Genomic DNA, 24,373 nt, shown 5'->3' with positions numbered 1-24,373 from the left:
TATAAATTCTCCCATGGCAACTTTACAAAATTAGACACACCATCAGTCTGCGATTCCAAATGCAATTCTACATACTTTATGCCCCTTGCAGGGATTCAGGGAGGCTCCACATTTAGTATACTTGCAGTGCAGTCCTAAACTTGCCTGTGCTGAAAGTTCCCTTCAGTTCAACATGATTGCCCTTCATAAATGTTGCAACTTGTGGCCATCCTTTAAAATGCCTAAAGGGATTTTTGTGCTCTGAATTAGTAGCATTATAGCACCTTATAAAACGAAATAAATCCCTCACTTACCAAAATGCTCTTCTGTCGTTCTTAAGATGAAAAGAACTTAACTCTAGCCACTTTACATTATCCTTCTGAGACCACCTCAGACTCGCTCTTTTCCAAGCCTATGTATGACCTAACGGCATCCAAAAGGCATAAACCAAAGGGTTCTACAGCCATCTGCAGGAGCTCACTGATACTGTGCCAGTATTCTGTGACTGTTTCTACAGAATTTCATGATTTTAATTGGGTTAAAGGCTTGTTAACAGCAGCCTAAAACTGAAGTACAGAATGAAATCAGCTCACGGCTTGAAAGAATGAAATAAAAGAGAGTGTTTAAACAGGTTTAGAAAGAAGCAATGCAGTGAAAGCTTTCTGAATCAGTGGCACATGTATTCTTTTTCCACAGATGAGTTAACCATTGTTTCATTCAGAAATAGTTCCTTCTGAAATTCAGGTTATGTTAGGGAGTCTATATGCTGAAGGAAAAAGGCTTCTGAGGCTTTGAGTTCCAAACCAGGGCAGCGCTCTGCAGGTGTGGTTTTTCCCTATGATGAAAGAAGCTGCACCTGTGGAACTTCAATGAAGTCATAAAGGGAACTAATCTTCCATTTGCCGTTTTTAATAAGGATATTCTACCTAGGTGAAGTGTAAAAGAAATAAACAACAACCTTAGGTCTAAATTGTTCAAAAAGACGCTATCTTTCTCAATGAATTTAAAAGAAACCTTGCATTGGCTTCAACTTGAAGTAGGAGTATTTAGTTACTAGAGAACATATAAATAGGGAAGTGGTTTTGTGCACTAAAGCTATCCAGCATTAAGATTTAATTCTTTTTCCACTGGTAGCTGCATGTCTAGTGATAGTGTATCATTGGAAATCCCAAGTGGAGCTACCCCTTGAGACATGGTTCAATTATATTTTGGATATCTAGTTCAGAACAACTAACTGGGTTTAGAAGAGTTGCGAATACGGTTGTAAAGGAAAATACCATGGATGAAACCTGCTCTCCTTTTTTCATACGTAAGGGGAAAAGAAACTAAAGCAGAGAAGCTAGTAAAATATGGGCTGGACAAAGTTACTCTTAGGTGGATTTGTAGCTGGTTGACTGACTGAACCCAAAGAGTGCTCACTAATAGTTCCTCATCATCCTGGAAAAAAGTGATAAGTGGAGTGCCACAGCGTTCTGTCCTGGGCCTGTTGTTGTTCACTGTCTTTATAAACAACTTGGATGAAGGAATTGAGGGGATGCTCATCAAATCTGAAGATGACACCAAGCTGGGAGGGCAGCTAATGCCACAAGGCATTAGTATGACCTTAACAGTATGACCTTAACAGTATGGTCAGTATGACCTTAACAGATTGAAGAACAGGGTCAAATGTAAGGTTCTGCACTTAGGCAGGAAGAACCAGATGCACAAATATAAGTGGAGGGACACCTGGCCTGACAGTAGCATATGTGAATTGGATCTAGGGGTCTTAGTAGACTACAAGCTTAACATGGGTACACAGTGTGATTCATCAGCTAAAAAGTGAATACTGTTAGTCTGCATCAACAGAAGTCTAGTGTCCAGATCAAGGGAAGTAATAGAACCACACTATTCTGCCTTGGTCAGACCACACCTGGTATACTGTGTCCAGTTCTGGGCTCCACAATTTAAGATGAATACTGACAAGCTGCAATGTGTGCAGAGGAGGAAAACCAACCCAAACCAATGGATTCAAGTTACAAGAAAGGGGTTTGCAACTAAACACCATGAAGAACTTTCTGATGATAAGAGGTTTTTGACAGTGGAGCAGACTCCCATGAGATGGTCGACTCTCCTTCCTTGGAGGTTTTTACACAGAGGTTGGGTGTCCATCTGCCATGGATGTTTAGGTTGAGATTATTTCATTGCAGGGGTTTGGACTGGATATTCCTCAGGGTCCCTTCCAACTCTACAGCTCTATAATTTTTTGACCCTGAAAAGGACAGCAGTACCCTTATGCTGTCTTTCACTTAACAGAGTATTTTCTTAATCTTTTAGGGCACAATGATGGCAATAGTTGTATGGTTAAGTTACAGGAAATATTAATTTGCCATGCAACATAATAAGGTGTGAAATTAAATTGTAAGGGACGGAGAACTTCAACAGAGGGAAGAAAGCAAGGGAAATGTTGCCATCAAATAGCAGCTGCTGTATATTGGTAAATCTGCTTTAAAAATTGCCTGATGACATGGTAATAGCTGTTAATGGCAATAATACATTTCCATTTATATCATCATCAAATTCTTTCCTGCAGCCCCCCGCTGCTGCCGCCGCCTTCCCAGTGTCTCAAAATAGACTCTCTTATTCCTCCAGTTCTTGTAATTACTTGCATCAAGAAAAGACATGCTTAAATATTGTATACAAAAGAGAGAGAAAATTAAGAATTGGCCACAGTTTCCCCCGTCTTCTGTTGTTTGTTCATTTAATGTCAGAAGGCACGACAATAACAAATATATATTTGGCCTACTAGTGTAAGTTCACACTAGTCTGGCTTTTCCAGCCCTTTTATTTCCTTCTGCCACAACTTTGCCGCTGCCGTGACACTTGCAGGCCCGCTCCACTGTTGTGCAGCTGATGCCCTGTCCAGGCTTATATCTTTCTTCGTGACAGTGAGTGTTCTTGCCAAATGCCAGGGACCATAGTCACATCTGTTTGTCTCCCGAGCTCGTCTGAGGCTGCTCGGGAACACTTTTTATCCAGGGGGCAGCTTTAACTAGGCCTAATACTCTGGAAAGCCCTGTTTGTAAATGCATACAATGAGGCGACAAGTTTCTGTTGTCTTTCCTTTAAAATTATTCCCTTTGACATGGCTTGCTCGAGTCCCTGTCACCAGCACGTCAGCAGCCAAGTTTTCAGGCAAGGTGGTCTTAACAATTCCTATCGCCCCTGCCATAGAGCATGCCTAGCTTCCTGCCAAAACGCTATTTATAAATGATAGCTCGCAGCAAGCTATGGATAAGTGGAGAAGAATCAGGGGAATTAGCTATTTGCAATCTTCCAAGTCTGCAGCTAAGGAACGTCCAAGGCAGGGCAGCTCAGTCTCTTCCGTTTTGCCTTGTCCTGCTGCTTGAAATTGAAACATTTATTAAATAAATCAAGAGAAACAGAAATACTTAATTCTGCTTAGCTTCTTTCCCAATATTTATGTATTTTAAGCATTTTACTTTGCTTTTCCACCAATAAGGCTCCCATAGCAGCTTTTATGAGATCAAGAAGGACATCAGTATATCATTTAACTGGTAACAAATAAGTTTTTTAAAGAAGCAGCAGTGATGACCGCATAGGAAGCAGCCTTATGCTTCATAGTCAGGCTGTAGGCCTATCTAGCCCAGTATTGTTGAAACTGATTGGCAGCAGATCTCCAAGATTTCAGGCAGGGACAGACATAAAGTTCTACTCTTAGGAATAATTAGATGCACAAATATAAAACATGTGGCTTGAGAGCTGTACATGTAAAAAGGCTCTAAATGTTTTTAGTAGACCACGTGCTTAACACAAGGTATAGCTCAGTTGGTAGAGCATGAGACTTTTCATCTCAGTGTCATGGGTTTGAGCCCCATGTTGGGTGAAAGATTTCTGCATTACAGGGGGTTGAACGTAGAAGTTGATCCCCGTGGTCCCTTCCAACTCTACAATTCCATGATTCTATGAGTCAACAGTGTGATGCAGCAGCAAAAAGGTGAATGCATTTCTAGGCCGCATCAACAGAAGTATAGTGTCCAGATCTATGCTGCCTTGGTCAGACCACACCAGGAGTACTGGGTGGGAATCACAGTTTGTGGGCACCAGGATACTGACAAGCCGAAATGTGTGCAGAGGGAGGCGACCGAGGTGATATAGGGTCTGGAAACTAAGTCTTAAGAGGAACTGTTGAGGGGGTTGAGTATGTTTAGCATGGAGAAGGGAAAACTTAGAGGTAATACAATAGCCATCTTCAGATATTTGAAGGGTTGTCACATGGATGATGGAGCAAGCTTGTTTTCTTTTGCTCCGGAGGGTAGGACCCAAAGCAAATTGCAGGATTTTGACTAAATATTAGGAATAATTTGAGATGGTACAGGCTGTTTGACAGTAGAACAGACTGCCTTGGGGAGTGGTGCTCTCCGCCATTGGAGGTTTCTAAACAGATTGCATTGCCATCTATCAGGGGTTCCTGAGAGTTGTGATTCCTGCATTGCAGGGGGTTGTATTAGATTTCCCTTGGAGGTCTCTTCCAGCTCTACAGTTCTATGCTTCCATCATAATTTTAATGTTTTGATTTTATAGTTTTGTAGACTGCTTAGAGGCTTTTTACAATCAAGTGGTATACAAATTTTGTTAAATAAATAAAATAATGCTGCTTGAAAATGAAGCAGTCTTCGTCATAGAATTCATTCGACTCTGATCAACTGGATATGTGAATGAGCTCACCTTTCTGCTTTCCACCTCATGTTGGGATTCTCAAATCCCAACTTTGAGATCTTCCGGTTCGGAGGCACTGCCTCACAGTGTGCATAACAAGTTCATTTTCCCACAATTTTTTGCAATGCATGAAAAAGTAGAACTGCTAATCTTTTTATTCATCCACTTTTCAAGATGTGTGAAATGCAGCTACAGTTAAATGCTAAAACTTTGAACTTGACCAAATCTGATTATCTTGTTTTGAGAGCATATGGGATATATATATATATTTATAACAGTGATTGCTTTCTAATTGTTTATAATAATGCTTGTTTTCAGAATGCTGATAAAGCTTAGGTTTTTCCCCTCAAAACAGTAGCAAACAAACCAACCTCTCACCTTGGCTAGTGATCAGATTGTTGAGCTTTGCAAAGACAAATGATTCATTTATGCTGAAGAAACACAGCTGCCTTTCAGACATTCATTGATTTTAAATTAAAAAGTAACTGCTATGTTCTACACAAAGGGTGACAACAATAACAAAGTAGTCCTTACTTAGTGTTATTTGTTGCAACTCCATTGCATGTGCCACAGGAGAAGCGGGGAGGGGGGGATCCAAGTTCCATAATCTAACTGATCAATAATCTAGATATCTCAATGCAGTGTAACAGATAATCAATGTGAGCAGAATTACTCAAGCACAGCTAGCTGTTATTCCTGGAGCTAGGGTCTCCAGGTTCAATTGGCTGACTTTATTAATTTTTATCTTTCATCCTGCTTGAATTCTTGTTTCCCTCCTTTCCATTGCTTCTCAGCCTCCCTTCATTATAACAGCCCTGACAAACACTGCAATCTATTATAGAACGAGCTGTGCCCCAAAGTCCCTTGCTGTCAGTGCCCCTGCAATAATATTATGAACAGAGGAGAGGGAGGCTTAATGTTTCTTTGTGTAAGTTATATTAGATTTCATATATTCTTCATCTACTGGTCTACAGTCACTTTTGGACCAACTTGAGACATCTACAAGGTCCAATTTTTAAAGCTTGGCCTAATTTATATTTCAGTTTAGACATCTTCAGAGCGTGACTTGTGACAGAAGACAACTGGCTTATTATTAAGGAAACACTGTGGTCCCCAGCCCAAACGGTTGTATGGTGACTCTGTGAGCAGACAGATACCCGACTCTCTCGTTCAGGAAACAGACACAAACACACAGTGGCCCCTCCCTTCTTGTTCATGTAGAGGAGAAGAATCATCTTTCTATTGCCTTCACTTCCACATGTACTATCCTGTGTCTCCCTCCCTCCTCAGGCTTTTTAATGACAAATTAGCAGATTCATGACCCCGCCTTGCACAAACTCAGTTCATAGCAAGTTGCAAGCATCATGAATTAGAGCAAGGCAAGCATGCCTTTTACACATGTGTACACTTCAGGTACCTTTTTGTGTGTGCTAAATTTGAGAGGGGCTTTTCAGATGTTAGGAATTTCCACTGACCTCAGGTTTCCTCCAGGTTTGCTGATACCTTTCTCTTGTACTAGGCTTCATAAAGCAAACACACACACACTATCGGTTGAATATAGAAGGCATGTCACAACCAAAGTCAGTGTAATTATCTTCAGCTTAGAGTTAGCAAAAGCTGCATTCCTGCACTTCCAAACTTCTGCCAAAGATTCAGAAAGGATGTAAGAAACAAACATCAGAAACGTCAGGTGTAAACTGCCTACCTAATGTTTGCTAGGGAAAGTGTTGATTTGGGGGGGTATTTTGCTTTTGAGTTCTTTGACTGCAACTTTTTTTTGTTTTTTGTCTCTGAAAAAAAGAAATAAAGAAACGAATCTCTTGGTTAAGTTCTGAACTGCGGTGATTCTCATAGCCTTGTCTTACCTGAAGTTAATGTCTTTGTCCTTTCAGCCAAATAACTGAGTACTATAACCCTAGGAGTCGGAAATAGAAGTGTACACTGTATCCCAGATAGATCTCTGAATTGGAGCATAGTTGTTTAGTTTCCTTACCACCCAATAATCCAGTACGTGGCAGGACTACCTTGTTGTACTTTGTGATAGGGAGGATTTAGTCCCACTGGTAAAGCTGGAGTAATTAGACCCCCCTCTAATCAAGGTTTATCCATGATCTCTGGGGTGCCAAGGTAAGAAGAGGAGTCAAAACCTCTCAGAACGATGTCAGTCAGAAGAGGTTTATAAAGTTATGAACAATGTGGAAACTGGATTATGAAAAAATTCCCCCTCTCTTCTTCAGTTCCAGAACTCTGGATCATTCAATGAAATGGAAGTATTTTCAGGACAGGCAAATAAAAGTGCTCCACATGCATGATTAACATGGATTTTTTAATTAGAAGATGTGATAAGTTGTGATCAACAATTGTGTTTCTCATTTTAAATTTAAAAAGACATTAAAGAGAAGATTTTGCAATGTATATATGTTACACATTACAGGTTTTGTTGAATTTGATCAATGCCATTTTATTATAAAGCCAACAGAATGTTCTATTTAAAAATAATGTTTTGTTTCCCACTTGTTTATCACCTGTGAAAAGATGCTTGTTAACTGATTTTTTAAATATATATATATGTGTTATTCTGACAGCAGATATTAGTAAACAGCTGATAGTCAATAATATTGTGATCATTTAAGTATGTTTACCTATTGCTTTGTCAGTAGCATCAGTATTCATTTTATGTTGACTCAAATAGATTGTCAGTTTTGAAAACCTGAAAGTATTTCTTTTAGAATTTATTTATTCCAGCGGTGATTTAGATTGTTTCTAAATACTGACTGCTTGTCAATAAACATAATTCATTTTCAGCATGTGGAACCTGCAACAAAATATTGCAGTGTGGAGTATTTCTGATCTGAATTCTAGACATAACATTCCTTTCTCTATCCCAACCAGTTTTTAAATTTATTTTTAATTTTTGCCCAGTAGTATTCTGTGCCAAGTGAGCATGCTCAGTCCTCACTCTTAGATTCCCCCTCCCCCCAAAAAATGTTTTGTATTACTGCAAACTTTGGGCTTTCTCCAAGTCTTTTTGATGCCTCCCTCTAGTGTATGGCCACATAAGTAACATCACTCCCTCTAGTGTATGGCCACATATGCGCTTTTGGCTACATAAGTAACATCACTCTAAGCACTAGAAATACAAATAGTATCTGAAAGATTCCATCGTGTAGCTCTATGTTTATTTAAACTATTTTGACTAGGATGCAGATTCTGTGATAACACAGTCTTCTGCAGAGTTGTTATTTTTCCTACCAGTTATTAATACATCTCTCTGGTAATTGCTTACAGACAGACAAGTGTGCATTTGGGATCCTTATGTATGGGTGATATCAAACGAAGGAGAAAAGCCGCGCCACTGCCAGGACCCACCGGTAAGCAGATTCACCATGACGACACATCCAGAAGTCTTAAGTCTGTAAAACAGCATGGAGGGCGGGAGAGAACCCAGAAACTGGTTGGGGCTTACCTGCACAAAACTGGGCTTGGGGTGGTTTGACGAAGGAGCATTTTCAGGCAGCAATCCTAAACCCACTTACTAGGGAGCAAGTGCCACTGGCTTCAGTTGATTTGCATCTGACTAAATATGCATGGGATTACAGCCCAAGAGCATATGTAGAAAAGAGCTGTTGCAACTTGACACTTAAAAGAGTGCAGCTCATCCCTTTTCTTTCACTGATTGGCTCCGATCCGTTTGCCACTGCCTGGTTTATTCATATGGGAAAAGACTACCTTACTGACATCAACGGACGTGTCCCTCCCATTGCAAACAGCAAGCATGGGATGGCCCAGTTCAGAGAAGAGCCACAGTCAAGGCAGCCCATATCAGAACCTAGCCTCGCATTTACTGCAGTAGCCCATCACTCTTCAGCAGTATATTGTCTGGATTAATTTATATGACCAGTTTTTCTCCGACTACATGTATTGCCTTTTTCATTTACTATGCTGTTAGTGGAACTTGTTTGTTTAAATAAGTTCAGTGGAGAACAGACTCCACAGCTAATGCATGGAGTGGTTTTCACAGAGCACTAACTGACCTCCTTTGTGCACGGAACCTTCTCTTTACCCCCATTCCCTCTTGACAAACTAGTCTTGCACAATTACCAAAACAGCACATGGTGACTGGAAAAATCAGCACGTGTTGTGGAACAGGTATCTAAATCCATCTTCTGTGTCGCTGAGATCGTAAGCCTTCTGTCGGAGCCCATGCCAAGTAGGAGTTCTGTATTCTGCTTTGTATTGTTTGCTAAGTGTTTAATATCAGTACTGAGCACACTATTTAAAATCCGCATGTTGCATACAAAAGAGGCTACATTTTCCTAAAACAATTATGAGAATATTTCAGAAGGCACCCTGTATCTACAGCGTACATGAGAAGTGATAAAATCAACTTGTGTTAATTGTCTTTTTCTGTATGTGCTTGAATGTCACTGTACTGCACACTTGTCAGCAAGGAAATATAATTTATGGGTTGACTCCTGCTAATGGAAGCACCCTTTGAGCATGGATCCACCCAGTAGCAGGAGGAAGCAATGCTTGCCAGTTACCCTCTACCTCTGCAGCCCCAGCGCCACTTCCCACACTATTCAGGAAGGTTGTAGGACCCCCTGAAATAGTGTGGGCGATAGCTCTGGGATTGCATGGGGATCAAGGAATTGCCCAAATGCCTTTCATGGTCAGAAGAAGTCTTATGTTCATAGAAGGTAAAGCCTGCTCCAATCCATTTTGCTGGCATATATAAAGTGTGCAGACACAAACGTAGTTCTTGCATTCTGAACTGGCCTGTGGAGCTCTTCCGTGAAGTTATCTAACTTTGGCATTTCAATGGAATGGCTTTTGATTTTCATGGTGTTTCAGACATCAGTGACAGACCAAGAGAACTGTCTGGAAAATATTGCTAAAGCACCTTAGTGGCAGTAATATGGAAAAAGCGTGTGTCTAGGTCAAGTCCTAAGACTCTGAACATATGTGTAGTGAGTAGGAAAATGCTTAATGGCTGAGGAGAGGATAATATAATTATTTCTACAAGGTGATTTTAGCTTCACAACTTGCAAGTGACAGAAGGAAGTCATTTTGTAAAGTATATGTACGTATAAAGCATCATAAAATTAACTTTAGTGTACCCTTTCATCCCAGGCTTCCAACCTATTCAGTATTTTATTCTGTTACTGAAATCTGGCACACTTGCTTAACTTTCTGGTGGTGGCAGTAGTGTAAAAAGCCCTCTGTTTTCTACAAAAACAATTTGATCTCCACGCCGCAAGCCATAATTTTACAATGTTTAAGTGACTGGATGTGGTTTTATTAGAAAAAAAGAAAAGAAAAGAGGCTGAGAAGGGATTTTGAGATTCTTACAGTGCTACTGCTCTATAAGGGCCAACTTATGGAATAAAAACAGAGAAAAGTGCCTCTCGATAACTACAGCGGAGGCTCCACACATTAGGGATTAGCAAAGCAGTTAAGAGGATAAACGGTGAGCCCTGGATGCCCCCCATTCAAATCTCAGCTCAGCCATGAACTCCAGCAAGCCTTGCCTCTCACCCCCCCCCCCGCCATTTCCCTGTAATATGGAGGCAGAAACAGTAGGCTAGCACTACTGCAGCTACCTCAGCATACTCTCCTTGCAAGCGCACGCGAAAGCCATCTGACTTTGCCTCCTGCCAAAGAAATCCATCCTGTGAAAGGTGGCAGAAGTAGGAGATGCTTGTACCAAACTCTGTGGCCTGGGTGGGCCTAAAGGCCTGCAAATGGCCACATCCAGGGTGGGGTAAAGTCAAGGGCCCTGCTGTCCTGAGGGTCACAGTACAGGTACTTTTATATGTTGCCTTTGCGCTGATAGGGCTAAAGCAACAGCACCAGGGAACCATTCTTGAAGCGACAAGGGTGTAAAAAGTGCCAGGATCTACGGGCCTGATTTTGTTAAGTGCTTCGGTTTTTGAAAACGAGGTGTTGTGGCTCAGGTCAGCCTGGAAACAATTGCCCCTCTGTGTGGAATTCCCTTCCAACAGCAGTGTATCTGGTACCTTGTGTAGCTTTTGTCATACACCAAAGAGACACTTCTTTGACACCTGAGATACAGAGTTTAGGACCCACCCAATTCACTTAACTGTAATTTAACTTTTTAATATTGTATTTTTAAATGGCCATAACTCTCCTTTTCACCCTCATGGTGAAGGGCACGTAAAAAATTTAATTGATGTTTATGATAAAAGGTAAAGGGACCCCTGACCATTGCGGTGCTCATCTTGCTTTATTGGCCGAGAGAGCCGGCGTACAGCTTCCGGGTCATGTGGCCAGCATGACTAAGCCGCTTCTGGCGAACCAGAGCAGCGCACGGAAACGCCGTTTACCTTCCCGCTGGAGCGGTACCTATTTATCTACTTGCACTTTGACATGCTTTCGAACTGCTAGGTTGGGAGGAGCAGGGACCGAGCAACGGGAGCTCACCCCATCGCGGGGATTCGAACTGCCGACCTTCTGATTGGCAAGCCCTAGGCTGTGTGGTTTAACCCACAGCGCCATCCACATCCCAGTTTATGATAATGGAGTACTGAATTTATAAGGGGGGAAACAAACTCTTCATCTGCTTAGGGAAACTTCCCTCTACGTTTGCTTTGAGGATGTTTGAGGATTGAGAGCTGGTACAGTCTTTGGGGCCCAAGTCCAGCAGGGCTGCACACCTCAAGGACCCCCAAATGACCACCCAGAGAGCACTTGATTATGGAGACAGCAGCAAACAGGCCTTTCATTGGCACATGGGTGGGCTGGGCCCACCAGGGCTGATGCCGGTCACTGCAGGATCCTTCCTTATTTCGAAAAACACTCTATAGTCTAGTTAGGCTTTTCTACAAGAAAATAGTGCTTGTTTTGTTAAATGTGTTTAATACCAGGGCAGTGAACGTTTACTCCATTTTATTCCTGCAGTTATGATGGTGCTGTGATCTAAGTGAGTTTAAAATGCAAAATGGCGCATTTCTTTCTTTTTTTAATCAGAGTTGTCAAACTTGCTTTTGTCTTTGCTGTCACATATCAAGAATGTAGAAGTAGCTGTAAATCATGGAATGGCAGTAGCAAGGGAGAAGAGAAATGTTAATTGTGTGCTTCACAGCTGAAGTAATACACATGGCTGTAAGACCCCTGTCTACTACAGGACATAGAAGATTAAGATTAAACCTTACACTTAAATACCCTGGGAACTGAGCATTGCCCAGTAAGACTGGACCCATTTTTGTTTCAAAAGAAGTATGAAATCAAATAAGATAATCAAATTGTTTGTATTGAGTTAATTTACAAAGCTCTGCTGGAATGTTGCATTCCACTAAGAGTTTAAAAGATCCACGAAATAAACTGTGAAAGTAAGGTACCTATGCAATCCTGCAACTAGTTAGTTGTTCCCATTGACTTAAAATGCCTTAGCTTGTGTGTAACTGGATGAATTATATTCCTCACAGTGGTGTTTAAATATAATTCAATTCTTCTGCCTTATTTATTCAATTATTTGGATATTTTTCCAACCTTACCCCAGAGGCTCAGATCTGGCAAAAAGGCCAGCCTCCCAGTAATAGACTTGCGAGCCTAGCAAGTGCATGAAGAAAAGATTTCCATTGCCACATTCATAAATGTCGGTCGGTGACAAATGGTTTCCCCCATCTTTGTATGCAGTATGTTGAACAGCCTTATTTATGCATGTATGGAGGATAGATAGCATGGTGGAGCTAACAAACAGTTGGAATGAGGTGTTTGTGTATTTGTGAATCCTGTTCAGCACCTGTGCCGCTACGTACTTCTAGATACGTTACAAGGCTGTAGACTACTGTAGCTAGAAGTGTTATTGGTTAAACATTTATTAATTGTGACAAGAACACCCAATTTATTTCAGCGCTCTGGCTTATTTACTGCTCTTTCACCTTTGTATTTTGTATTGAAAAAGTAAAATGAATATTGATAGAGTTAGCTATTGATTTCTAAATTTATAGCCTGTTCTCAGCCTTGAGACAAAGTCACATACCAATAGCGCCGTGTGTATTAGTAACAAAGGATGTAGATTTACTCTTACAGCAATGAAAAACTGTTGAAGCAAGAAACTTTTAGCAGTGGAGAGCATTTTATAGTTTGAAAAATGTCATCTGTAAAGGTGAACTAAAGCGGTGAAGAAAATAAGGTGAATTCTATCAGATAATTCCAGTCAACAGCTGAAGTAATAGGGTCCTAATCTGTATATTTTTTTCTCGAAAGAGGAAACGTTTGACTTTATAGTCTATGCTAAAGCTCCTTTTTTAACATTGCAGCAAGAAACCAGGAAGGGTGTACCACCTGAAACAAAAGATGCTTCTCCTCATATATTGCCTACAGTTTACCTACAGCCTTTTAAAAATGACAAAGAATGGTTGGAATATGTTGTTCCTTTTAGGGCAGCCATGAATTTATTTCAGGAAATAAATACCTGAAGGAATTGATGACTAGTGAAGCAATATAATATCTGACATGGGAGCATGTCATTCTGAATGCCTTTGTCGGCTTGCTAAACACCTGAACTGTAATACTATTTCGTATGAGTCCTTAAGAGGCTTTATGGCAAAAACAGAGTGCCCTTGAGTTTGTGTGGATATGCATGCACCTGGGCACACACTCACAAAACAAGTGCTTTCATTGTTGATTCCTGATTCCTTGGAACGTGACTAGGAAAGTAGGGCTCTAGCATTTCCAATTTCAGCATCCAATAGAGTCATTTTTGCCCCCTGAGCAAAGTATAGGTAGCAATACAATGGGCAAGGGACACTCCACTCCTACTGCACTTAACTGGTTTTATGTACTATATAAACACACACCATCAAAGAGGCTACAGATATGTTGGAGAACAAAACTTAACTGCAGTACCCTCAGGTAATCCTGTGTCTCTGAGACCGCAGAGTCACCCAGAAGGTTCTCCATTGGTGTAAGGCTTGAAGTCTGATTTCTGTAACTGTCTGTCTTCTGTTCTTCCCTGGAACTGAAACCAGTTGTGTCCATCTCCTGGTTTGTTTCCCCTCTATGTCTCAGCAGAACAACACCAAAGCTTTAGCACGTTCTCATCAAACATCTATCATCTTCTCCCTTCTCCACACCCCTGGCTCTCTGTACTTTCTTCTCTGTACTGTCCCCCACAGTTTGATTGCTAACTTGTGGAAACTTTGGGCAATATCTCCTCCTCTTCCTACCCAACAAAGAAAATACAAAAATGTGAGGTTTACATAGAAGAGAATGCTCTGGCACTAAAAGTACCGGAAAGCTTTTCTTGGCCTTTTGCTTTTGGAGCTGCCTTTTTAAATTGCTATATAACTTTAAGCCACTTCACACATTGCATGCATTCCAGGTAGCAAGTTCTTGTATAGGAGAATAATGAAACTCCACCAGTTTTCATCGTGATGAAATTAGAACAAGCAAAAACAGCAGAGGCTTGCTTTAAACATTTCACATGTAAAATGCAGCAAATGCTGGCATATAACGGTAGCTCAAGGTAGTAGATAATCTTTGATGAAAAATAAATGCTTCAATATTTTGTCTGGGTTAGTTGGCTACATGTTGTGTTTCAGGCTGATGCACTTTGGAATGACTTGAGTTATCAACTCTATTTTTTTTATAAGAATGTGTTTTAATGAAAAATCTGACAGATTCTCTATTATGGTATGTAATATCAAGTACTGCTATAAGGTCATCATGACTCTGTTTAACAAGGTAATCAAAAGGCTAAATGTTTTCATTCCGCTTAAAAATTGCCAGCAAAACTATTTTGCTGACGTCTAATGCAGCAGTGATTAAAAATCAGACTTGAATATGAGCAGTGCCAAAATGATGATTTGAAACTACTGTGATTATACTATTCCAACAGAGGTTACCCAGGCCTGGCTTGTGGTCAAGGTCAACCTTCTGATCTGTTTATAGACAAAGGACAGATTTGGGTTAGCTAGATAAGCTGGGGTAAATTTCCAATGCATTGAGCATAAGAGGTTGCTTCCAGTTTTTCTACTGTATAACAAGCTTGCATATTGTCCCTGTTAACACCAAATGGTTCTGCTGGCATTGTATGATCAGTCCAATTAAAGATTCTATCAAAGAGAACAACCAGCAAAAATGCCTATAACCAGTACTTTTTCACACAGCTCATAGTTAAACTGTGGACCACCAACCTGGAGGTTTTAACAGAGGATTAGACGAATTTGTGGAGGATAAGACTATTAGTGGCTAGTAGTATTGCAATTTTATGTTGTGAACTGCCCCGAGATCTGCAGATGAAGAGCGGTATACACATTTAATAAATTATAATTATAATTCCTTCACCGGCAGAGGCAGTGTGCTTCCCAAAATCAGTTGCTGGTAATCACATGTGGGGAAAGGGCTGTTGTGCTTAGTTTCTGCTTGGAGGTTTCCAATGGGCATCTGGTCGGCCACTGTGAGAACAGGCTGTTGGACTAGATGGGCCTTTGCCTTATCCAGGAGGCTCTTCCTATGTACTTCAGAAATATGGTATCCTGAATAGGCTTGTTGTTGTTGTTGTTTAGTCGTTTAGTTGTGTCCGACTCTTCATGACCCCGTGGACCAGAGCACGCCAGGCACTCCTGTCTTCCACTGCCTCCCGCAGTTTGGTCAAACTCATGCTGGTAGCTTCGAGAACACTGTCCAGACATCTCGTCCTCTGTCGTCCCCTTCTCCTTGTGCCCTCCATCTTTCCCAACATCAGGGTCTTTTCCAGGGAGTCTTCTCTTCTCATGAGGTGGCCAAAGTATTGGAGCCTCAGCTTCAGGATCTGTCCTTCCAGGGAGCACTCAAGACTGATTTACTTAAGAATGGATAGGTTTGATCTTCTTGCTGTCCATGGAACTCTCAAGAGTCTCCTCCAGCACCATAATTCAAAAGCATCAATTCTTCGGCGATCAGCCTTCTTTATGGTCCAGCTCTCATCTTTGAGAGCTGGACCATAAAGATGAACAGGCTTGGCTGCTGTTTTTATCTGTAAGCCGCCTCTAGTCTTGTCAGGTGAAAAGGTGGGTTCAATAGCTCAGTAGCTAAACATGAGACTCTTAATCTCAGGGTTGTGGGTTCAAGCCTCATGTTGGGCAAAGAGATTTCTGCATTGCAGGGAGTTGGACTAGATGATCCTTGTAGTCCCTTCCAACTCCACAATTCTACGATAAGCCCCAGTACACAGTGCTGTATCATGAATAAGCAGCACCAACCTTGTAAACCCCACTCTTCCCAAAGTGCTTCTTAAAAGCTGCTCATGGGAGGAAGTCAGAAATGCTCTTTAGAGAAGATTGAGAAGATGCTAGCAGAAGATAAAGGGAGAACCTCTGAATGCATGAAGGTGCCTTATACCAAGTCAGGCCATTGTTTTATCTGGCCCAGTGTTGACTGCATCTCGAATATCTCAGGCAGAGGTTGTTTCCAGCTTTACTACCTGATCTTTGCCGGGGGGGGGGGTTCTACTTACGAAATATGTGCTCTGCCACTTGAATTGTGGCCATACACTGAGGGGAACCCTTGCTTGTGCTTAAAGGTGCTATTTAGGTCTTACCATTGATTTTGCATTGAAACATATAGACTAGCATTCAAACAAAAGGTCTCAGCGTTCACTTTCTAGGAGTGCAGATGGCGAAGCAGAGCATACAGTGTATTTAGCAGCGTTGGTGTGATTGCATGTTGCCCACTTCAAGCCTCATGGGCCTAACTCTCCCTTACTGAAGTTCCACTGAGCAAAAGCCTTCGCACCTGTGTAAACCATCCCAGCAGGCATGTGAGCATCTGCGTATACCAACAATCTGAATACCACGAAAGAGGCCATTTGTGTCAACTCGAAAGCATTGAGCTGCATTATTCCTCAATACTGTGCAAGTTCAGCATAGTTAACTGGATGACTTTGGTTTGGTTACTGGTAGTGATTTTTTTATCTATATAAACATTAGCTTTTTTAAAAAAAAAAGAAAGAAAGAATTATTCTTACTGATTTATTTGCTCTAGGGAAACCCTTAGGAAAAAATCATGGATCAAGACGGCTTGTGGTTTCGAGAGCAGCACTGTTACAGCACATCTTTCCTGCATCAAGCGGTTTCAGACCTTTACATTTTGCAGGCTGGTTTAGCAGCCACAAATAGAGAAGTGAAAGGAATACTCTGAATATTAAATGCCTTCAGAGAACAGGGGGAAAGGTGCACTAGGTTATAAAGCGAAGCAGCATGTATCTCCCTGTTTTCCATTGGCTGTTTATCCAACATCAATACAACACTTTAGGAGCCAAATTACTAAACAAGCTGCCAATTAGGCTTGCAGTCAGCTGGATAGATTAGTGGCTAAGAGAGGCAGATACAAGATTTTCATCTCTTGAGCCAATTACTCAAGTGAATTACCATCCACGGTGCTCCTTGGGAATTTAAGGTAGAAAAGACTCACTCTGCTGCGATAGTGAGATCCAGGATAGGGGGTCAGGGTTATCAGGCCACGTAGTGTAAAAATTGCCCAAGCAAAAAAGAGATCCTTCTTGGAAAGGACTTAAAGGATTTAGGGCTGCCAGGAGTGCTGGAAAAGAAAATAATAGTTGTGGGGTGTCCTGCTGCAGCAAACTTGTTAAATTCACATGTGTTAATCTTATAAAAGGGAAGAGAGAACCAAGACGGCCTCAGTTTTAGCAAAAACAAAAATAAATCTTCAGTATGAAATAGTGCCTTCTTAGGAAATGATCAGACTGCTCCACTTTTACATGCAGATATTACTAAAAATGCAGGGTAAGGAATATTACATTGTGTTTAATCCAAAATCATTTAATTGGAACTATTTGGAGAGTCCTACGCACATACATTTCCATGTCATGTTTTATTTCTAAACCACTTACGTTTCATACCTGGTGGTTCCAGGCCCAAAATTTAGTGCTGCACTGTTTAGGCTGCAGCCCTATGCATACTGAATAGCACCATTGAGCACAATGGGATTTACTTCTGAGTAGACATCCAAAGTATTGCTCTATGATGGTACAATCCTGTGCATATCTGCTCAGAAGTAAGTTTCACTGAGTTCAGTGAGACTGACTGTGAGGTAAGATTAAGAATAAGCTGGTTTTTAAGAGAATGACTAAAAATGCTCCTAGTTAATTGGAAATAGTTTATTTTAGAGTGGTAATTTATTATTAATACTTTTAGTACTTAATATTTTTAAGTACTTCAAAAAGTGTAGATTTGAATTGTCATATGAGAACAGACAATCTCTTTTCTCTCTCAACACAGGAGGGAACACTTTTCTAATATGCCTGCTATGACACATACAGGTATCATCTAAAAAGAGAACATTTTTCTTCTACAACTAATTGTTTTATTCATGTATCATTTTATTCAGATTTAATGCATTCAGTGATTTAAAATAAATGAATGCATGATATTAATCAAACAAGAGTTCGTACATCAATAGATAGAACTCCCCCACAAAAAATAGGTTAAAAATAGAATGTACAGGTCAACCGCAGATAAAGCTTCCACCACTTAAGTATCTGCATAAATAAAGAGATCTGATCCCCCCCCCAAAAGACGCTCTAGTCTCAATCAGTATTTGTGGTCCATGAGAACGGCATTTTGCCCATGTCTATGTATCTTAAACGTATTCTGTGTGGCATTTTTTTCTAAGTAGTGTGCTTCTCGATTTCTGTTAACATAGCTGCTGTTTTTTGGCTTATCAAAAGCAGCACATTCCAACAGAGTTCACTGAGACTTACATCTTGGTAAGTATACCTGGATTTGCAACATTAAACTCATGTTAAAGGGGAAGTGACATCAGTTTTCTTATGAGCATGAACAGGAAATAATGTGTTTCAGTCACAGTGCTAGCAATTAATGTTCACACAGATTAAGCAAGAAATTGTTTATTTAATCAAGGCCACTTCTGGCATTGTTTTTGGGTTTTTTTTTTATTAAAAAAACCCTCTATAAAAATAAAGTTCAAAAGCTGCAAGATGTGCATGTTAAAATATAGGCAAAGTTTCTGCGGTTCTTTTGTGCTTTGAGGGCCCTACTGAAATTCTTAAGCAAATGTAAAACCTGAACTTCGGCAAGCTGTTGTATCCCAAAATGATTAAACAGATGTGAAGCCTGCAGCAGCATTAGACCTCTGATCTGATTTTTAGCTTACAGATGGAATTAAATTAATTCATGGCAATCCCTGTAAAATCAAGGGTATGGCACTGAATGCTAGTGCTCTGCTTAACCAGAATGTACCTGTTCCAACAGCTGTTGAGAAAAATTACATGGCTTAATTTTCATAGAAATCTACCTTTAATGACATCATAAATATTATTTTGAAATAAAAATTTAATTGCAAGCTTTGTTTTTTTTTTTTCAAAGGAGTGCCTTGATTTACTATATACAAACTTTATTGCCCTTTTTCTTTTATGGGCTTTATATTAAGTCTCTAAAACATTTACATGCATAAGGAGTATCTCCAGGAATTGTGAAAATATGCACTGGTAGAACTACAAGACTGTACATTTTGGCTTACTGTGATTTCCCTGGAAATTCTGAAGCTTTTGCTCTACCAATGAAAGTCACTGGCCAAGCAAGTGTGTTCCGTTTACTGTGTTTGTGGCAACAACTGCAGTGAGCTGCCCACTGACACTGTTTGTTCTGGTAGCAATCAGACATTGCAGTCCTTAAACAGCAGAAAAAGCTTTGTGCCACTGGTGCAGCAGCCTATTATTAATGAGCAGTATTAACTCTGGTCTTGCAGAGATTGTCACGAAGTCTTTCCTGCTGAAACAGTTGGAGATTCTCTGCCTTTCTCAGGCTGTTTGCATAGCTACTTTTCTTATAGATGGAGAAAAAACCCTGCTACTGTATTTATAATCCTCAACGTGGTTAGAAAGTTGCCCCCAGTTGTTTCTGGGGCCACATGCTAGAAACAGCCCCTTGGGAAGTTAATTCTTTTAATTGTGATGTTCCAAGTAGTTGCTTTAATTAGTCGATAAATATAAAGTACAGGAAAAGTAGTTTTTAGTTCCTTACCTTTCAACCAATGAGCACCAATAAATTTTGCATGTGGTTGTTCTCTCTCTGTTTTAGGTGACACAGGAAAAACTGCAAGAAATAAGGTTACAGTAATTGTTGCCTCAAATAGAAGGCAATGTTCAAAATAAGCCAATTAGAATGCCTGCAATTTGCTAAATCACTACAGAAAGTCATTCTCAAATTGAGGCTTCAGAGTTTTCCACAAACAATGAAATATTGCATATAGCTTGCCTTTTTTTTTTTTAAAAAAAGGCAAACTTAAAAAGGCCTAGTGCAGATGCAATTCTGCCCCATCACCAGAACATAGTTTGGTGATTAGGAACAACACATCAAGTACCAGGTGCTTCTCCAAGTCCCTTCTCTCACTTAAACATTTGTCTCCTTTCTTTTAAACGTTGACATAGCATTATGTCCAAACTGCACTGATATTTTTTGGTAGCCATTGTGTCAAACCATAGTTTGCAACCATCAGTTACAAAATGATCTGGTGCTAACAATGATTTGGTGCCATCAGACATAGTGCACTGACCAAAACTGAAGTGGGAATGCCCACATGAGCAAAGTGGAGCACATGATCCCATGCGATGCTCCCAAACACCAAACAGCGAATACCAAACAATAAGGCAGCATTCCATCTGCACTTGTGCTACAAGTGGTGGCAAATTAACTAGTTTTCTTATCCTTTAGTAAGTATGCAATGACAGCAGGCTTTGATCCACTGAAAAGTGCTTTTGAACTGTAGTTGGCCTCTGTCAGTCTCAAGAGACAATGGAAGACTGCACCTTTGGGGTTAAAGTCAAAGCGTTGGAGAGTTGCAGCGCCTGCCTTTAAACACGTTATCATTAAAAACATTGAATGATACCCAGTGTTGCACAAGTTTCCTCTCCTGCCTTTTGTCCCCACCCCCGCTCACAAATATGTCCCAACCCTCCAAAGCAGATGTAATGAGAGTGGGGGCTGCAGAAGGTAGGAGAGGAAGGGAAAAGCCTGTTGCGTGAGCAGAACGTGGCTCTCCCAGTGGACACACACAATCGGATACCTCCCACCAACCTGTTTTCCTTCTGTAACCCTTTGCACTGTGACGTACGCTTTTATATCCCTAGCATATCTCATTTTGTGTTTAAAACAATCGTGTAAGGAAGGTTATGCTGTGAGGGTGGGTGGCTTGTTGAAAACCACTCAGTGAGCTCTAATAGCTGAGGCTAGGGTTAAAGCAAGTGCGAATCCACATAAAAATCCAGCACTTGATCAGGTGGGCTTGCAGTACGGTAGGAGCAACAGTAAGTAGTCTTGGCATGCAATTAGCAAAGCTGCTTTTTGGCTTGTATATTTATAGGTGCTGAATGGAACAAAATGCATGGAGTTTCAAATTCTGATAATTATATCCTATGTTGAGGAGGAAAATTTCATTATATTGTATATTAAAGTACTTAAGTATCAGTTAAAAACAAAACTCTTCCAATTACCTGTCAGTCACAGAAAATTGCGTACTTTCCACTGAGGGGCTGGCATCAAGAATAGTAACACCACTATATAAAGTTGCACATTTTGAAGAACAGGGTGTTCAGCTCTCTATTCCTTATAGAATGCTGGTTTCTGTTAATGTTAAAAAGAGCAATTATAAGACTTTCACTTTTCCAGACCCTTGTTTTAACTCTCTTGTATTCATTGTTATACATTTGTATCCAACTTTCAGCGAAGAGAGACTCACAACAGCTTTGTTAAGCTGAGCTTGTTAGGCTTCCTCACCTATTTCCATTCTGCCCAGGACCAGCCCAGGACAATTTGCTGCCTGAGGCACAGGACAAGATGGCAGCAACCCACTTTTCTTATGCAGGAGCCGAGCGGACTGACATTTGCACCTTATTTCAAATCAGGCAAAAAGGATAGTGTCCTCAATCGCACCTGAGGGTATCTTAGAAGATTCAGGACAGGACATGTGGCACATGCACAGCTCTGTCCTCCAACACCTCAGCACAACTCACAGAAAGTGGGAAAGGACAAAATGAGAGAACCCTAATCCAAATATCTACATGGCAGCCTGACTCCAGTGCCACCGTGAGCTGTGTTCTCTCATGTGCCACCATAGCCACAGATGGGTGTGACACAGGCTGAAGTAGCTGGTAGTTAGCACACATTAGATTTTTATGACTGTGGCCTCTCCAATAGTATCACCACATAATACTTAATATTATATAGACTGCAAAGATTTTAGTGACAAATGTGCAGTTTAAGGGAGCAGAGCAAAACTTTAACATTGATTAATGCAACCAGGTTCCCCTGTTTTCATTTCTATGGTTCTTGCCACCTTTGAGTCATGCTGGAATGTAATTTCCAACACACGTTATTATGCATGGTGTTAAGCATTTATATAATTCTTTTTTTCTCTTTCAAATAAGGGAAATTAGCCTGTAACATTCTCAGATCAACATGCAACCTTGAGGTCGATGTGCACAAAGACATCCTGTTCTAGCAACCTATTAGATAAATTAGGAGAATAAGAAGGTTTAAGGCTTACGGGGAGATTATCCTGCTCTTCTGCATATGGCCATCCTGATTAATGCTGTGTATTTCTTTTAATCTCAGGGTTTGTAGGTGAAAATGCTCAACCGATCTCAGATAGCAACATTGGCAATAGGATGCTCCAAAGTATGGGCTGGACACCTGGCACAGGCCTTGGACCAGAAGGCAAAGGGATAGCCGAACCAATCCGAGCAATCCAGAGGCCAAAAGGACTTGGACTTGGATTCAGCTAACCGAAAGGCACTCCAGCTGCTGTTCAGACAAGACGACGACCAACCTTTCAACTTTGAAATAACTAAAAACATTCAGCTGTTCTCAGAAATATCCAGTGATTCTTACCGTCACTTTTGAATACAGAAGCCTCAATGTTTTCTATTAAAAGCTGCAAGGGACCAGCCATTAGGGCAGTCCTGATGTTTGAACCCTAACTCTGTAATGGTGCTAATCTTTTTAATTGTACTTTTTTATTTTCTGTGGTCTTGACCATTTATATTGTCAAAATTTCCAAGAACTGATTGGATTCATTCCCCCCATCCCTTTAAAGACTAGCCAACTGCACAGGCGCACCTGAGTTTTTCTTTCTCAACCCTTTCATAGAACAGGCCACTTTTGCTAGTTTCAATTATAATGGAAAGCTGCTGTGTTACTTAATAAGATGGTGCAGATGCAGTATAGTATTAGACATTGCTGCACATCTCCCTTCCATTCCAAAAAGGTCTTGGTAGATTGTTCATCAAGGCAGCATAGATGCGGAGCTGCTTTAACAGCACTCTAGTGAGGAAAGAAGGAGTGACAGAGTTCACCTTTCTAAAAGATTGCATCTCTGCCTCAGTGGCAGCCAGATACAGCCTTCATGGGCAGGGCTGCTCATGACTCTGCCTCATTTCAGGCCAGTTTAATTTTATATCTAATTTGATATACAATATTTGCAGATGAGCCAACATAAAGCACATCTTGCTTCCCAGCATGCAATTTTGCATGGCAAACGCATGACAAATGGCAAGCTTTATTTTTCCAGGAGTTGCCGCATGTAACTCCACCCTCCTCTCTCTCACCCTAATACACACACCTTTTGAGTACAATTTTAATTGGTTGTTGCATCTTAGGTGGTGTCATTTTAAAAGCAAAGTTTTTAAACCAATTGTACTGCTGTCATTTATCCAATCACTGTGAATGTGTATCCCGACCCGTTGTTAGCTAAGTGGATTTAAAATGGGACATTGGAGTCTCTGAATTATAGTTCTAATTTGGGAGATATTTCTTAACTGGAAAGAAACAAAACATGGTGGTGACAAAGGTGGGCCAGGGTGGAGGCTTCTCAGGCACATATTCTTGAAAGAAGGTGAAAGGATTTGAAACAGTCTAACAGGAAGTGCTTTAATTTTATCAACAGCCAGAATTTCACACTTAATATTTTGGCTTGCTTTTGTGCTGACACCAATCTCATTAAAGAGTCCTTCTATCACTGGACTGGAGGTTTATTTCAATGACTGTGTTAGCTTGGCTTAATCATACCTGTACCCTAAAGTAATCACTTCAGAATTCATATACGGCTGCCAGCATAAGGCTGTATTCAGATGTCACACTTCCCACCACCTGCTATCATTGGCATAATAACATTCCCTACCAAACACAATGAGTGAGATCCAGAGAACTGCAAGCAGAGTTCCACTTAAACTATTGAGTTTTCCTGCTCCTCCATTCCCATTGCCACCCACTTTGCCCTCAAAGAGCCACTCTTGAGTTTCAAAGGATCTTCCAGATGTGCCTGGGGGGGGTGGAGGAGAAAATCAGCAGAGATAACACCAGCTTTTGTGACTGAAAAAAACAGGTACTCTTAAATAATAAAATCCAATCCAATTTCTGAATTCTGCTTTCTTTCTTTTTTTGCCATGCTCAAAACATAAGGAATAGGGGAATACTCAATTCTCAATGGCTTCAAGTAAGTAACAAACTGTAACCTGGAAACTGCCATTGCCTGGGCACTGTAGTATCAGTAATATATTAGCTGCTACTGCATTGCACCTAGCCATCATATGAATGGGCAATTAACTGGTTTTCAGTAGAAAGGAAGGAAAGGGAGGAAGCAGTTATGGCAAGGGTTACGATGAGGCAGTGGCCAAAGACAAAGGTCCCAAGTA

General features: G+C 40.7%; 1 protein-coding gene and 1 long non-coding RNA gene across 2 annotated transcripts in view; one reads left to right on the top strand and one right to left on the bottom strand.

Annotated features, from left to right (window-relative positions):
• Window positions 1–23,702, top strand: part of GPATCH2 (G-patch domain containing 2) — a 100,560-nt gene extending 76,858 nt beyond the window's left edge. Inside the window, exons 10-11 of the mRNA XM_028724622.2 lie at window positions 7,984–8,066; window positions 22,296–23,702. Coding sequence (XP_028580455.1) covers window positions 7,984–8,066; window positions 22,296–22,465 — 253 coding nt within the window. The 3' untranslated portion in view covers window positions 22,466–23,702. The remainder of the gene's footprint in view (window positions 1–7,983; window positions 8,067–22,295) is intronic.
• LOC114594665 (uncharacterized) overlaps window positions 1–24,373 on the bottom strand; it is a 68,405-nt gene that overhangs the window by 7,636 nt on the left and 36,396 nt on the right. The window contains exons 2-3 of the long non-coding RNA XR_003706042.2: window positions 21,176–21,305; window positions 19,707–19,778 (exon numbers count right to left, since the gene is read on the bottom strand). This is a non-coding gene — a long non-coding RNA (uncharacterized LOC114594665). The remainder of the gene's footprint in view (window positions 1–19,706; window positions 19,779–21,175; window positions 21,306–24,373) is intronic.

Source organism: Podarcis muralis, chromosome 3 (assembly GCF_964188315.1).
Source record: "Podarcis muralis chromosome 3, rPodMur119.hap1.1, whole genome shotgun sequence".
In the NCBI taxonomy this organism is placed as follows: Eukaryota; Metazoa; Chordata; class Lepidosauria; order Squamata; family Lacertidae; genus Podarcis; species Podarcis muralis.
The sequence above is the reverse complement of the archived record's forward strand: the minus strand, read 5'-3'. Positions and strand labels throughout refer to the sequence as shown.